Source organism: Gymnoscopelus braueri (genome assembly GCF_963280865.1).
Source record: "Gymnoscopelus braueri genome assembly, chromosome: 21".
Lineage (NCBI taxonomy): Eukaryota > Metazoa > Chordata > Actinopteri > Myctophiformes > Myctophidae > Gymnoscopelus > Gymnoscopelus braueri.
In genome coordinates, this window is record NC_137623.1 from 20,427,928 (window position 1) to 20,443,258 (window position 15,331).

At 38.7% G+C, this 15,331-nt stretch overlaps 3 protein-coding genes across 3 annotated transcripts in view; 2 read left to right on the plus strand and 1 right to left on the minus strand.

Annotated features, from left to right (window-relative positions):
- Nucleotides 1-649, plus strand: part of mettl4 (methyltransferase 4, N6-adenosine) — a 133,919-nt gene extending 133,270 nt beyond the window's left edge. Inside the window, exon 9 of the mRNA XM_080418506.1 lies at nt 289-649. Within this exon, the coding sequence (XP_080274632.1) occupies nt 289-383 (95 nt within the window). The 3' untranslated portion in view covers nt 384-649. The remainder of the gene's footprint in view (nt 1-288) is intronic.
- Nucleotides 1-15,331, plus strand: part of LOC308077664 (collectin-12-like) — a gene marked incomplete at its 5' end in the record, with an annotated part of 253,537 nt that overhangs the window by 80,450 nt on the left and 157,756 nt on the right. The window lies entirely within an intron of this gene.
- Nucleotides 5,513-9,582, minus strand: adcyap1a (adenylate cyclase activating polypeptide 1a; the record flags this gene model as incomplete). The annotated part of the gene is given in 6 exon segments (XM_080417438.1): nt 5,513-5,578; nt 5,580-5,706; nt 6,214-6,351; nt 7,441-7,545; nt 8,440-8,580; nt 9,488-9,582. Coding segments are annotated over 6 exon segments (672 nt in total).

Consider the following 15,331-nt stretch of genomic DNA (forward strand, 5'->3'; position numbering starts at 1 on the left):
ACACCACAAACACCTAACAATCTTACTGTTTTGCAATCAGACAGAGCCCAGGGTATGGCATTTCTTTCTTTCTTTCTTTCCAGAAGCAGGGATATGAAATATCTTGGGGTAAAAAGCAGAGGCATGGATATCCCCTCCATCCGTCCCACCTGGCTATTCCTACTCGTATGTATGGCTGGATGTAAGGCGTGTGTGTGTGTTTGTGTGTGGGGTTGCTGCGTATGTGTCTGCACGCTTTTATGAATCGCCACTCATTGCTCAAGCTCTGTGCTCCTTTTTCCCCTGCAGGCCTATTCATCACCAGCCCCTCCCCGCCACCAGACAGACGCTGCATGGCCAGTAAAAAAAGAAAACCACCGCCAACGAGAACCAAAGCCATTTGAGTGAAATATACATGCAGCCTGATCTCTGTGGGCCTTTGGAAGGCCACCGGTGACTCCACCCACTCCCAGCGCATCCTCCTGTGGGTTCTCGTTGCCAGGCAACACCTTGCTCATTGCGTTAGTGGGGGTTAAGAAGGGCTCTGGCCATGGGCTGGAGGAATCAGATCACTCCCATTGATCAGCCCTGCTCCACACACTCCGCTGAGAGCTTGGGGGTCACCGCCGCAAAGATCAAAGCATATCGTTGTTGTCGGGCGGAAACCTCTTATCTCCATATTCTAACTTTTTGTGTTTTTTTCCTAAATGAACGCCCCTACTTGATCATACAGCGTCACACAAAAGTATCAAGATCCATACACTGTGTGTGTGTGCGTGCGCGCGCGTGTGTGCGTGCATGTGAGTGTGTGGGCGTTTGGGCTATAAAGATGTTGCAGGAGGAGCCAGGTGGGCAGCAGGTTGATCCAAACAAAGCCTGCGATGTCTGGGAAAAGGTCCCTCACTACGGTGGCCTGTTAGGAGACATATTACCAGATGTTGAAGCTCCACTAGAGATCATTAGCTCTAATCTGGCATGACAGACAGGCTGTGGAAATGAAGAAAAAAAGCTTGGGAAGGAGTGGCCTGGAGCTGTGGTCCAGATTAGGGTTGAGATCTTTTTAGGATTTTAACGATTCCGGTTCCTTAACAATTCCCTCTTAACGTTCCGATTTCTTAACGGTTCCCTATAGGTTCAAATGGACCCTGTATAGGTTCTATAACTCTGAGAGTTATGGTGGTCCTTGACATTTTACACTATTACAATACCAACGGTATTGTAATAGTGTTGCAGATGTGAAGTCCACATTACCAGATCTGACAGTGTGATACAAACCCGGAAACGGTTCCAAATGTGATGGAACCGATTCCAGTGCCTCGATGTTGGATCCGGTTCCTCCGGATCCGGATCCCAACCCTATAGTGCAGATGCCTGCAGGAGTTGCAAAACCAGCTGAGGTGAGGGAGAGCTGCGTTTGGAGGTATTTCACATGCTGTGAATTTCTCCCTACTTCAGTGCAATAAAGGTGGTTGTGTATATTTGTATCACAGTCTGTCCTCATCAAGTCTCATGTCTGTTTCCTGTGCAGAGATGATTTGGTGGTAATATGATTGCACCAGCCCTGAAACTGACCAACTGTTCCTGCAGTCACAGACCTCGGCTGGTCACCGCCGAACTCCTGGAGAGGTGCAAAGTGCCACAAGGCAGCATATGGTGCCGGTGAGGTGATGCCTCCCTCCCACGTCTTTTTTACTCATGCTGTCCTAAGGGGGCATAGACTCCCAGACAAACTGGTGCCACCGTTTCACATCCGAGCCAACTGAGTCACTCTGAAAGTGGTACAAATACTCTCAGTCTCAGTTTTTTTATGGTGACCTGCAAAGCCACTAGAATACTACTTTCAAGTCCACTGCACAATTTTTGACTGGTCGTGGGGAAATATATGCACACTTATTTTGTCATTTATTTAAAAAATATAGTGAATGCTATTGTAGTCTGAGTTCAGTTTTTTAGGTTATAATGTTGGCATTCTGAGCCCTAAAAGGGCTTTGTATTATAGTGAGTTTGCTGAGCTGTCTCTTCACTCCTCTGGATGGTGCCATCTAATGTGGGCACCCTGTTAACATTTTCTATAGGGCATAGCAGTGGCGGCCATTTTCTGGTTCCACTTCAAAATAGTCAATGGATTTTTCCCATTGACATTTCCAAAAATATTTATATCAATTCATTTAAGCCTAGAATCAAGCCATCCAGGGTCCTGGTGAATCATGACCATAAAACATTTATTTCTGTGATTTAAAAAATATATATATTTAATTATATGATATACTATATTTAATAAATACCCTTTGTTTTGCCATTTTCAAAAAAGTTTTTTCACAGAATCAAACGTTTTATGGTCATGATTCACCAGGACCCTAGCCTGGCTCCACCCCCTGAATCCTTTGCCTAGCATTCAGGGTCTGGTGACGCTTTCGAAGGCGGGTGTTTCTCGGTTGAAAATCTGTACGACGAATCGGGATCGGGACAATCCAGTATGAACCAATCGCGTTGGTTCATAGTGGAGTCCCACTTTGGCCACGCCCCCATCTCAGAACTCCGCTGCATTGAGAGGGCTTTCAGACTGAATAATGGAGTGAAACGAAATGAAAATTCAGGCTGAGTGTCAGGCTACCAGGACCCTGGATGGCTTGATTCTAGGCTTAAAATAATTGATATAAATATTTTTGGAAATGTCAATGGGAAAAATGCATTGGCTATTTTGAAGTGGAACCAGAAAATGGCCACCACTGCTATGCCCTATTGGTAATGCATGTTATCATCACTGCTTTTATGTTTGTTTGTTTGTTTGTGTGTTTTTGCTAAAGCTGTCCTCTTGAATGTGCTCTTGATTAAAACTTAAGACAATATCAAAGATTAGACGAAAATATGCTTGTTTACAAAAATTTATTCATACAAATCTTACAACACTTTTTTTCTTAAAACATTTATAGACTTGACCCCTGAGGATCGCCACTGGTAAGTACTCTATAATATTAATTTTCTACAGTAAATATATAGATAAATATATAGATAGATTTTTAGATTCATCTTCAATATTTAGTAAGGCTATTGGCGCTTTCAATAGAATATATACTGTATGTGTCATGGAGAGTGGGAAATTGAGACGTTTGCCTCTAATCTTTCACAAAAATCGAACTCTTGACTAACTCTCTAAAAAATATATATTGCAAAAGAAAGCAGCACAAGCAAGGAATGCTTGAAGCCTATAATAAGCTTCACGGCATTGATAAGATTCTACCAAAATATGTTTTTGCAAACACAATAAAACAAACAACCAAAGTGAATGGTGGAATGTGTGAGCTGATGATGTGCAGCATTGTAGGGCCACTAAATAGCCATCTGTGATTTCGTGGCGATTTTAAAGTTGAAGCAAGAAGGCACCGCAACAGCCGCAAGCTGCTTCCTGCGTCACAAAGCCTAGAGGGGAATGCAGAATTACAAAAAAAAAGGATTGATTTCATACAACATGACTCATGAGTCAGGCACAAGATCGAAGAAACTTTTTCTCCCTGGTGTTTGAGAACTACAGATCAAAACACACTGTGTCTGCAGTTTGTAGCCTGGAGTGTTATTGTAGTCTCTCCCCTTCAGAAGGTGTATACGAAGGGTGCAGCAAAGGTTGGGACGTGAGTGATATAGGGCTGGGAAAGGGGCGGAGTGGGGTGGTGCTTCTAAGAATGGCACCATTTTGTCGCTGTCGGCAGAAACCTCAGCACTAACTTTTTGTGGGTTTTTGTTTTGGTAAATAAACGCCCTAGTTGATCACACTACAGCGTCACTCAAAAGTATTAAAAGTAGCAGATCCACAAGCTCGATCTGCTATTTTTTATATTTTTGCATTTGAATCCTGAAAAACAGTTTTGGTTTCCACCCGACAGAGACGATTTATAAACTAATGAAGCTTGATTTAACAGGATTTTTTTTTTACAATTGGTATTCATTCAGGCTTGAGAATTTTATTTTGTAACTTTCTCTACATTCACTGCTAAACTCAGCATGGTCTAGGTCTACCACGGTCTTGGCCAGTCAATGCATCTTTCTCTGTTTCTCTCATGTTCTGTTTACTCCTGTGGCTCTAGAGTTTCATCTCCATTCGCCAATAAACTTAATCCAATTGTAGCAGCATTTCATTTCTGCCCATTTTGATAGCCTGTAAAGCTACCTTTGGGCTGTCCAAATAAAGAATTACGCAAAAGATTGATTCGTCCAATTGCACATTTTGTTATAGTGTACAATACTATTAGTGACACAGAATCTCGTCATTTAGCTGAGCCAAAAACATAATAAATCATGACATTAGGTTTAGAGATTCTTCTTGCAACCAATAATTAACATCTGTTAGAGCTTTCCTCAGAGGAGGTTAGCGGTGTCAACATACAGTTGGTGGAACAGAAAACAAAACAACATTCAGGAATCAGAAAGTGAACAAAGCCCACCTATAGGTGCAGTAGCTTGCGCAGGTTTGGTGGCTAGAGCAACCGCTTTAATCATGCGTCGCTTTACATTGGTTCACATGACAGAAAGGGAACCAAAATACACCAAGAAAGTTCAAGACAAAAGTTCTTAAAGTGCCTCTGGTATGTCTCTGTGAAAACCAATTGATGCTTAACTTCACTTGCCATTTAAAAAGCATAATTTCTATAGAATTATTATTATTATTATTATTATTAATAATAATGATCGTAATCATTGAAAGGCCTGGTTGTGTTTTTATGGCAATAGGATACTTATAGTATTGTATGGCCAGAGAGACATGAAAAGCCTTTGACAGAATTCCAGGTTTACATGCATGTTTCAAACACGTAGATAGATATCAAATAGGAACACAAGATTGGCACTTTTACACACGATTGGAAGGTGTAAGTTTGTAAGTTTGTAAACACCGAAGAAGAGAGGGACAAAGGAAAACCTCAGAAGTACTCTGGTCCTCATCTCAGTTACAGGATCATGCATCCCTCACACTTCTAATGTAAGAACTTTTGAAAAAAAAGTGGATTCTCTACAATTTCTTTCTTTATTAACCACTTGAACCCCAGCATCCATATTCTGAAGGGGGGGGGGCATAAGCCATAAACAGCAGATCTACAAGCTCACAGCAACACCAGATGCGTTGTTGTGAGCTTGTAGATCGGCTATTTATTGGCAAAGAGATTTGGTGTAGACGGAAAAATGTGGTCTAAGTGTGTAGCCAACTCTAGATCCACATTACTAAGTCTAGAGCATTTAAGTGCGGGTCAAAGCCAGATGGTGCATGTCTGGTCTCAGGTGCTCTATTAAGCTGTTTATCGACGCAAGAACATCCTTTACATCCACTAATAGGATGCCGGTCACTCTGATCCATTCATATCAATGAACATTGATATGTATAACATATCAGTCTCTAGGCACAGTCTACATTCATCCGCATTCATCCTGTATGCAAGTTGCGGCTTGCATATAGGTGAAAACAAAGCTAATAGTGTTCAAAACTCTAGAGAGAGACAGGAGCACATACGAGGAGGAAGGAAATTGGGTTTGAATATAGACAAGATCACAAGAGAGAAGGAGGGGGACAGGAGAATTTGCCCCCAAAACACGCCTCAGGAAAGAACCTGGGGACTCACCGGAAATTCGGGAGAGAACTGTTTCAGCAAGTCTCCCAAAATTGCCTCAAACTCATCCCCATCCGGGAGGGCATCAAAGTCTATGTCTTGTAGGATTGGGTGAAAGCCTATGTCCTCCAGGCTGTTGTGAATAAAGACAACTAAACTCTTAATTTCACTTTCCAAAAAGTATAACATTGAATGCACATTGATTGTCTTTTAAACTATTTATTTTTCCTCACAATCATCCGTTTTGCTAAGAGTTTAAAAGACAGGGTTGTTGGAGCATTATATGGTCTCGTGAACAACTTTCTCCTCTCAATCAATAGGTCTACAAATAAGGAATATTAAAATGAATACATAAATATAGACTATATTCAATAATGAACAAAATAATTGGTCCACGAAATAGATATATGCATTCTCAAGTGCCGAAGTACAAAATAAAACAATATTATTATCAAAATATTCATTTTAATGGCTTACTTCATACATAAATACATGTTTAAGAACACAAAAGCGATCCAGCTTTATCTCTGTTATCTCAAAATGACTTTATCTGGGTGGGGCTGTACACATTTTTTTTCTTTTTTAGAGGTGCTACAAATATGCCAGCCGGCGTCCTTTGTTTCTATATTTCTGTCTATACCTTCTCCCCAGGACTGCCGCCAGGTATTTCTTGACTGCCATTTGCTTTCGGTAGCGGCTGTAACTGTCCGTGAAGATGCCATCGGAGTGTCGTTTGGACAGGGGCTCAGAGTCGTCTTCCAGTGTGTTCCCTCCTCCACTATGAAAAGAGACAACAAGCACATTCATTCACTATCACAGACAGTCAGCAGGTGATGATAGCCTACATTCGTCCCGGTATTGTGCCACGTAGCCTACTGTCCTTAACTCAGATTAGGACTGCATGGCTTCAAGTGAACCCCATCGCATGCAGTGCAGGTCTTTGTATGGTAACAGGAAGAGTGGGCACTATAGGAAGAGTGGGCACCTTCAATGTAAAATTGGCAATTTGGCAAATGTCAAAATAAAATGTAAAGTATACATGATTAACATGATTGAACATTTGACAATAAGGTCTAATATTTCTACAATTACAAATTGATACAAAACCTGTATATCCAGTCATTCTGGGCATAAACAAGAAAATGTAGGTCTGATAATGTACTGTGCATGTTCACATCATGTATACTTTACATTACTTAAGACATTTTTCTAATATATTTTATATATATAATTTAGCACAAAATAGCACATTTTACATTGAGGTGCTCACTTTTCCTTAGAGCCCACTCTTCTTGTATCCCTTTGTACCATTTGTACCTGTGGTCAAAGTATTCTTGTTCTTTCTTTCTTTCTTTCTTTCTTTCTTTCTTTCTTTCTTTCTTTCTTTCTTTCTTTCTTGCTTTCTTTCTTTCTTTCTTTTTGGCGCAGACAGTGATCTACAACGATATATAAGCCTATTCTATTCCCACTCATTAGGTTAATTTGCATCATTGAATTTCCATCTTGAACCACCGGGACCAATGAGGTCCATAAATAATTCATATGAAGGGATAAAAACAGCCCGTGTGGATTCTGTGTGTGTTCCGACGAGACAACGATCGTGAGACTGAGAAATATGATTCCAAGCAAAAATAAATGCTCATTGCGCTTCTTGCTAATTATTTGAGACGTTAATTGGCCATCAGCCCATTCAAGGATGAGACGCAGACATGCAGACAATAGGCGTGCAATTGAGAGCATTTGAAATATTAGTCAAAACAAACAAACAAACAAAAACAAAACAAAAACCACACACGAAGATGGAAGGAAAACACTAAAAATATGTTGTATTAAAAGAACAGAGAGACAACCAACATGATGTCCTTACCCTACACGTTTTGCCATCAGAGAATGTAGATATTTCCTCGCTGATAACTGACCCAGTGCCGTCCTGTAGGCTTTGTTAAACATGCCGTCTGCATGCCTCTCTGTTCTGTAAATCAGCACCACACACACCCAGCAATAAGAGGCGAGACATTCAACTACTAACGCCAAGCGCGCCCGTTATACAGCATTAGAATAGCGGATCAACGGACCCTTATAGATGGGAGCAATCGACCCCCCCCCCCCCCAGTGCGCTCACCATTTTTAAAGTGAAATTGTGGCTTTTATGTTTGAGATTTCATTACAGAAAACACGACCAACTGTTCACAGACAGATCCAAGTTATTAACTATTAACATTTTTGGTCACAATAGAGTATTTATTTAGTAGTAAATAAATACTAAAGTAAAAAGCTAAAAGGGTCACAACCTACCCCGCCCTCCCCAGCTTTAAATTGTAGTGTAGGCTAAATAACCATATCGTTGGTGTCCGGCAGAAACCATATTTTATATAAATTAACACCCTACTTGATCATACTACAGTGTCACCTAAAAGCATCAAAAGTAGCAGATCTACAAGCTTGAATTTGAATCCTTAAAAGTAAAGGTTTTGGACATACAGTATAGAGGTTTCCACCCGACAGAGACGATATGATGGCCAACTGTAGGCTATCTCTTGGATTTTTGGAGGTTGCCCATTCAATGTTTTATGATCAAATGGATTATGGGAAAAAAAGAACTTAATTGTGCAAGTAGATTAAGTAGCCTAGTAAATACATTAATCAACATACAAAATGAACAAAATGAACAGAAATGCGACTCCCGATCATGACATGTTATGATGTTCCAATGTTGCACAAAAGTTGGATTAAAACTGTGATGATAGTCACATTTCTATTTTTTTTATTATATTGCATTTATTTTTAGTCTAGTCTAATTTTAACATGTTTGAAATAAAGATTTTCATTCATATCATTTCATTCATTCATTCATTCATATAGTCACCTTTTCTCTGGAGGATAATATAACATGTAGCTGTCGTCAGCAACAGAGGGAGCGCTTCTCGAAGCCATTATCTGGTCATCACGGTCAAACTCCAGCTGCGGTAATGTGTTCCCATCCTCATCATAAACCTCATTCTCTAGTCTGAAAATGATATGAACAGTTTGGCTTATTTAGGCTATAGGCATATCTACAAGCTCAAAACAGGCATTTCGAGCATTTGATGCTTTTGAATTTGACTAATGAAAAGTAACCATTTTGGACATAATGGTTTCCATGCACCCGACAGAGACTATAAAACATGTGACTTGGGCATGTCACAACATCAAATGTTATTTGTACAAGTGTAATGAAGCGAAAGACAACAAAAACTCAAACTTTTTTTGTTGCAATTAAGCATATTCATAATTATTTAAAAAAAAGTGATATCTAACGTTGGATAGGACTAGCTGGGAATGTACAAAAATGAACTTCAAATAGGGACTATATCATCACACATTGCCGCTATAACAGCAGCGATCAAAAGTTTGACTATCCTTTTAAATCGTTTAGATTTCATAAAGGCTATTACTATATCACACTTCCAAATAGGGCCTGTAAACATTTAAATCCGTTTAATTGAGTTTTCACTCAAATCTATTTATTTCAAACAGAGTGGGAAAAGGGCCTAAATCGTCATATTTGTGAGTGTATAAGATATACACTCTGAGCTGATTGACGTTGATAGGGAAGGGATACCATAACACTCCACTTCCAACTCATTATATTCCCACCCCTCCTCTGGGAATATATGTCTGGCATCATTTAGGTATAGGCCTATGTCAAAGGTGCTGTCAAATGATCCCAATAAGTGATACAATCGACAAGGCTAGACCAGTGGTTCTCAAACTTTTACATTTCTAAGACCCCCCTTGAAACAGGGACAGTGTACAGATGGAACCAAACGGACCCGTTATCTGTTCCTTTTGTACACTGTCAGAGTTACATACTTGTAAGGGTCAATTTCACTGCAGGGCTAGACCCAGTCAGTGACTGCGCCTCGTATACATACCTAAGATTAGGATAGTTAAGCCCCATCGGCGAGCAGTGGACGTTGTAGTGCATTATGATTCCATAAATGAGTACGGCTAATGTCGCCTTAGACATTGTCCAGCCTGCTGCAAAATAAATAGTACAAAAAACACTATTAGGTATAATAATGCACAACTGTTTAGGCTATACACATGCATTGCGATCACATTCTTGATCAAAAATAACTTCAAGGAGTAGTTCACCCAAAGAAATACCTATTTTCTACACAGAAGTATTTTTTTGAGTGCACTACTCTTTTAATAATTCTATTGCTCACTTATTATTGGTTATTCAACAGACCTTCTTGATTCTAAACTTAATCACATCAAGGTTGAGGGTTATAGGCAGGTATCTCCAAAACTCTTACCTATGGCAGTGTCTAGAGACGCTGAACGCGATCCGCTGAAGATCTCAACTGTCTGGAAGAATGAGATAGGATCTCCCCCCCACTCTCTCTCTCACTCGCTCTCTCTCTCTCTCTCTATCGCTCTCTCTCTATGTCTCTCTCTCTCTTATTCCCTTGATAAAGAAGCTCCTCTGTTCTCCCTCGGTGCAGCAACGATGTGTCCAACCTCTTGGATGTTGTTGCCTAAACTCTTGCAAGCTCTCAAGAGCAAGAAGAGCGCAAACATTTAGTCTGCGGGAGAACTTTTTTTTGTTCCGTTAACTTGCCTCCCTTGGTTTTTTATTCATGAAATCCTTCAAGGCTTTGCCTTTTTCACTTGTCACGACCAGGGGATGCTCTCTACGTCATCATCCCCCCCCCTCCCCCTCCCCCCATCCCCTTGCTCAATGCAATGAATGGTACTTTTCCTCCTCACGCACGTCAAGCTCACCTAGTCATAAAGAACATCCGTTCAAATATTATTATTAAATAAATAATTGAATGAATCATGCATTTCTGTAGAGGCCTAAGTCACACGCTGAGGTCATTGTAGCTTGAGTGGGACGGGGGTAAACATGAGGAACAAGCCCCTATTTGGCGCTTATAGGCCAATTAGCTTGGAGGGAGCTGTCCAGTGCTGAAACAGCTAAAGCACTGGACAGCTCCCTCCACCGCCACATTTTCTTAGTATCAATACTGCAATGCAGAAATACTCTGTAACAAGTAAAAGTCCAGAATAAAAATGTTACTTGAGTAAAAGTACAAAATATTGGTTTCAAAATGTACTCATTATGCAGAATGTCCCATTTCACAACTTTTCAAAAGTTTAGCAGATCTCCTACAAGCTCACATTGCATCGCACCATGACGTGATGCATTATGAGATTGTAGATCTGCTATTTTCAGATGGCTGAAATGTATATAGGGCTGCAGTGGTTAATGTATTTGTTGTGATAATAATCAAAATCTACAAAGTAACTACTGCAAGTATACTAAAGTTTTCAAATAATTGTAGTGGAGGAAATATTAGGATAATATTTGCTTCTGAGGTGTAGTGGAGTAGAAGTAAAAGTGCTAAATACTCCAGTAAAGTGAAAAATACCTCAGAATTGAACTGAAGTACAGTACTTGAGTAAATGTAATTAGTTACTTTACACCACTGCCACCAATTAACTTACTTTGTTGTAGTTTCGAGTAAAAACGAAGCCACAAACATACACATTCACAATTTTAATCATTGATAAAAGAAATAGATAAAAAATTTAATAGATCAATAAAACAAAAAAATCGTATCTGACATTGGTTGATCTGGAGGGAGGGGGGCTGCTCTACCAATGACTGAAGCTTCATTTATGTTGATAGAATGCACCACATTGCTAACTTTATTGCTATATAGTCTGCAATTAGCAGTAGATGGAAGAAGTACTCACATGTTTAATTTAAGTAAAAGTATCAATACTGCAATGTAGATATACTCTGTTACAAGTAAAAGTCCTGTATTCAATGTACTTGAGTGAAAGTGCATAAGTATTGGCATAAAAATTTACTTAAAGTACCACAAGTGAAAGTACTCATTGTGTTGCAGGTCCCAAATTCAAAATGTATACAAATAGCCGAAATAGACGATCTGCAAGCTCACATTGTGAGGTTGTAGATCTGCTATTTTTATAAAAGATCTGCTATTTTTATAAAAGGCCGAAATATACAGTAGGCTATACGGCTGAAGTGGTTAATGTCTGTTTTGTAATAATAATCCAAATATACAAAATAAATAGTAACTAAAGTTTTCAAATAATTGTAGTGTAGTAAAAAGTACAATATTTGATACACAATATTAGTATTAGATACAATATTAGATGTAGTGGAGTAGAAGTAAAAGTACCTACAATTTTTACTTAAGTAGCCTATACAGTAATTGAGTAGGCTAAATGTTACTTTACAACACTGGCAATATACGTTAATTTATTTCAAGGAAGCCAGTAGTAGTAGCCTACTACTTCTACTTGATTGAAATACCTGGGAACAGTAATAACACCTCTTAACTGAAGGTTAAAAAAAAGAAGAAGAAAGAATTGTATTGATCAAATTCACCAGATAATAACATCAAGCAGTGTCGTGATTCATGTGTTGAACTTTAAGTGGGGTGAATCAGACTGTCCCATCATGTTCCTTCTGACTGAGGTTCTGACTCATCATGGGACGAATAATAGAAGCTCTAATACATTTTAACTTTTCGCCCTATGGGCCATGGGCTTTTAGTTTCATATATAAGGCTCTAGAACAGGGGTCTTCAACGTTTTTCAGGCCAAGGACCCCTTAGCTAAGACAAAGATTAAGCAGGGAGCAGGGACCCCCCCCCCCCACACACTACATATTGTATAAAATTGTGTTGCAGATTAAACTTTTTAATAGATTTCATAGATAGTTAGTTGGATTCATGTTAATATGTATTTTCAGACAGTTAACCTTTTAAACCCTCTATATTTAGTCAACTTGACCGTTGGCTCATGGACTTGGTCTGCTCTTTTTCCCTGCTACAAGCTTGTAGATAGCATATCTACAAGCTTGTAGATCTGCTATTTTTAGCTAATGTTACCCATCATACAAAGATTTGGTGGACCCCCTGTACCAACTCTGAGGACCCCCTAGGGGTCCCTGACCCCCTGTTGAAGACCCCTGCTCTAGAAAGAATCCCCCAGAAAACATCCGCTTGTAAAAAGAAGCTCCACTCAGTTGTGCTGAGAGAGCACTGCGCCCCCAAGTGGCAAAAAAGGAAAGTGCTTTGTGGTCTTGAAAAGTTCAACAGTTTTATTTGATCACGAGGTAATGACAGAGTTGTAAAGTAAAGTAACTAAGTACACACTTAAGTATACACTTAGTTACTTTGTAGATTTTGATTATTATTAGAAAACACACTAACCACTTCAAGCCCTATATATATTTCGGCCATTTGAAAATAGCAGATCTACAAGCTCACAATGCGTTGTGATGTGACGCATCATAAGCTTGTAGATCAGCTATTTTCAAAATATTTTTCATACATTTTTAACTTTTGGTACTTCAACTATATTTTCATGCCGATACTTTTGTGCTTTTACTCAAGTACATTTGGAATACGGGCGGGACTTCTACTTGTAACAGAGTATTTCTATATTGCAGTATTGATACTTTTACTTAAGTAACAAATGTGAGTACTTCCTCCATCACTGGGTAATGACAATATAGGCTATATAATGTTATCATAGCTATTGAAATGATTCAGGGTTATCACTTTAAAATGATGAGGTGTTATCAGGTGGCCCTTAATTGAATTGTAAAAAAGTATTAATATAGGCCTATATTGATTGAGTTAATCTTATCAGGCATTCATTTCATGACATTTATTGTCTTCTATTACATGCAATTAGCTGCAATGGCCACATACAAAGTGGAAGGACTGTTGAAGTAACCCTTCAATTATTAGCTTATTGTGACACATGCGTTAACTTTCCATACAAACCAAAGATAAGATAACACTTTATTGAGGGGTTTGGGGGGTGGGGGATTCCCAGTCATATAGCTGCAACAGCAGCAGTAAGAGCAACACATAGGAACAGGTAAGAGTAAGAGTTAAGAGCCAATACAATAGTAGAGCCAGTTAAAAATAAAATATAGTTAGACTTTCTTTGCGTAATTATGTACTGGGTCACTGAATTAATGAGTTAAAGTAGCCTATAGTCTCTCAATAAAAGTATACAGTCTATCACCAATGGATACAAGAAATATGATACATATAGCACCAATGAATATATGAATTGATGTAGACCTACGGTGTCAATAGGCTTAGTTTAGGTTCGTTGTTTTCAATCATCTTGACCAGTTTCCATAACATCACATACAACATCATCAAATAACAAATAACATAGTTTAAGGTGATCGAAAAGGCTGAAGCTAAAAGCTTAGGCTATATTTGCCTGTACATGTCATTTTGTTTGGCAAAAAGCAGTTGCAATGAACATAAATCAACGGTAAATAAGCCAAACAAACGTTCCAGATTTAAGTACATAAAACAAAAACAAAACAATCAATAAGCATGTCATTATATAGATCTATTCTATATGGATCCATATATGATATTATACACTATATAAACCCATTATTATGCATGATAAACTATGCATTGCACTATACCACATACCATATCCCACAATCCATCAATAGTCAATTAATAGGCTACTCCTATACCTACATATTCAACAGTGTCTGGGTACAGTGAGTCCGTCAATACAATGAATGGGCCTATGTGCAGCCAACAGTCTATCAACAATGAATAAAAGAGTGTTCAAACCATATACCGTACTGTATAACCCCCTGTTTAAATTTGATTGAACTGAATGTAGCTTTATTACAGTTATAAACCCAACAATTTGATAACTCATCAAATGTCCCACTCCCATTGCACATTAAAAAAGCATGTTCACTGTTGTATGTTAACTTATATCTCTGGACCTTAGGCTATGTTTAATTACAATAGGTGTGATAAAGCTACTACGCTTTATCACAGCAAACAGGAAAACTGGAGGTTTACATGACTCACTGTAAATATTTGCTTTTCATAACAGCCTCTAGTGTTGACAGATAAGCATCTGGATGGCCTTTTAGAGAAGGGTTATAGTCTTGTGTGTCAGGAAAATTGTCTCTTTTACGAGAAACACACAAGCTGTGTACCATGCGTTCAGCAGTCTAGAGCTGAAATAAATAAAATCTCTTTGGTACCAGTTTGTTTGTAGGGTCCATGTAAGTACTTTGTAACATGTTGGTCTTTTCAATTGAGTTGCTTTAATACTTTTTTTTGGGGAAAGCATTATTTTGGCCATTATCTCTCTCATTTGGCACTATCTGTGCAGTAGGTTTGTGTATAGTTTATCTTACAGTATATATGCAAAAATATGTTTGATTCACACTTATAATTACACACACATAGGATATGACATATAAAAGTATTATAGAGATGTACCGATACCATTGTTTCCTTCCCAATACCGATTCCGATACCCATAACTTGCGTATCGGTCGATACACTCTCAGAGTTATGGGCGTCCTTGAAATAAAAAAAATTGAGAACCTCTGATCTAGGAATAAATACAATTTCCATTAATAATGGTGCAGCTACAAGTTAGTAAAAATAATAAGGTAAATATTACAGTCAGAGTATAAAACAGTATCAACTGAAGCATTCAAAATGCTAAATAATTGATGACTGTAAATGACATATCATCATGTGATACATTACATGGTATCAGAATGGCATAGACTGACATACTCGCTGATACCAGCATTTTAGCAGTATCTGCAGCTTTTCCATACTGGTATTGGTATTGGAACAACTCTAAAAGTATATAAAAAGGTTCAATGAGTTTGCCCATTCTGGGCTCATGTAAAATATGGTGGAGGAACATAT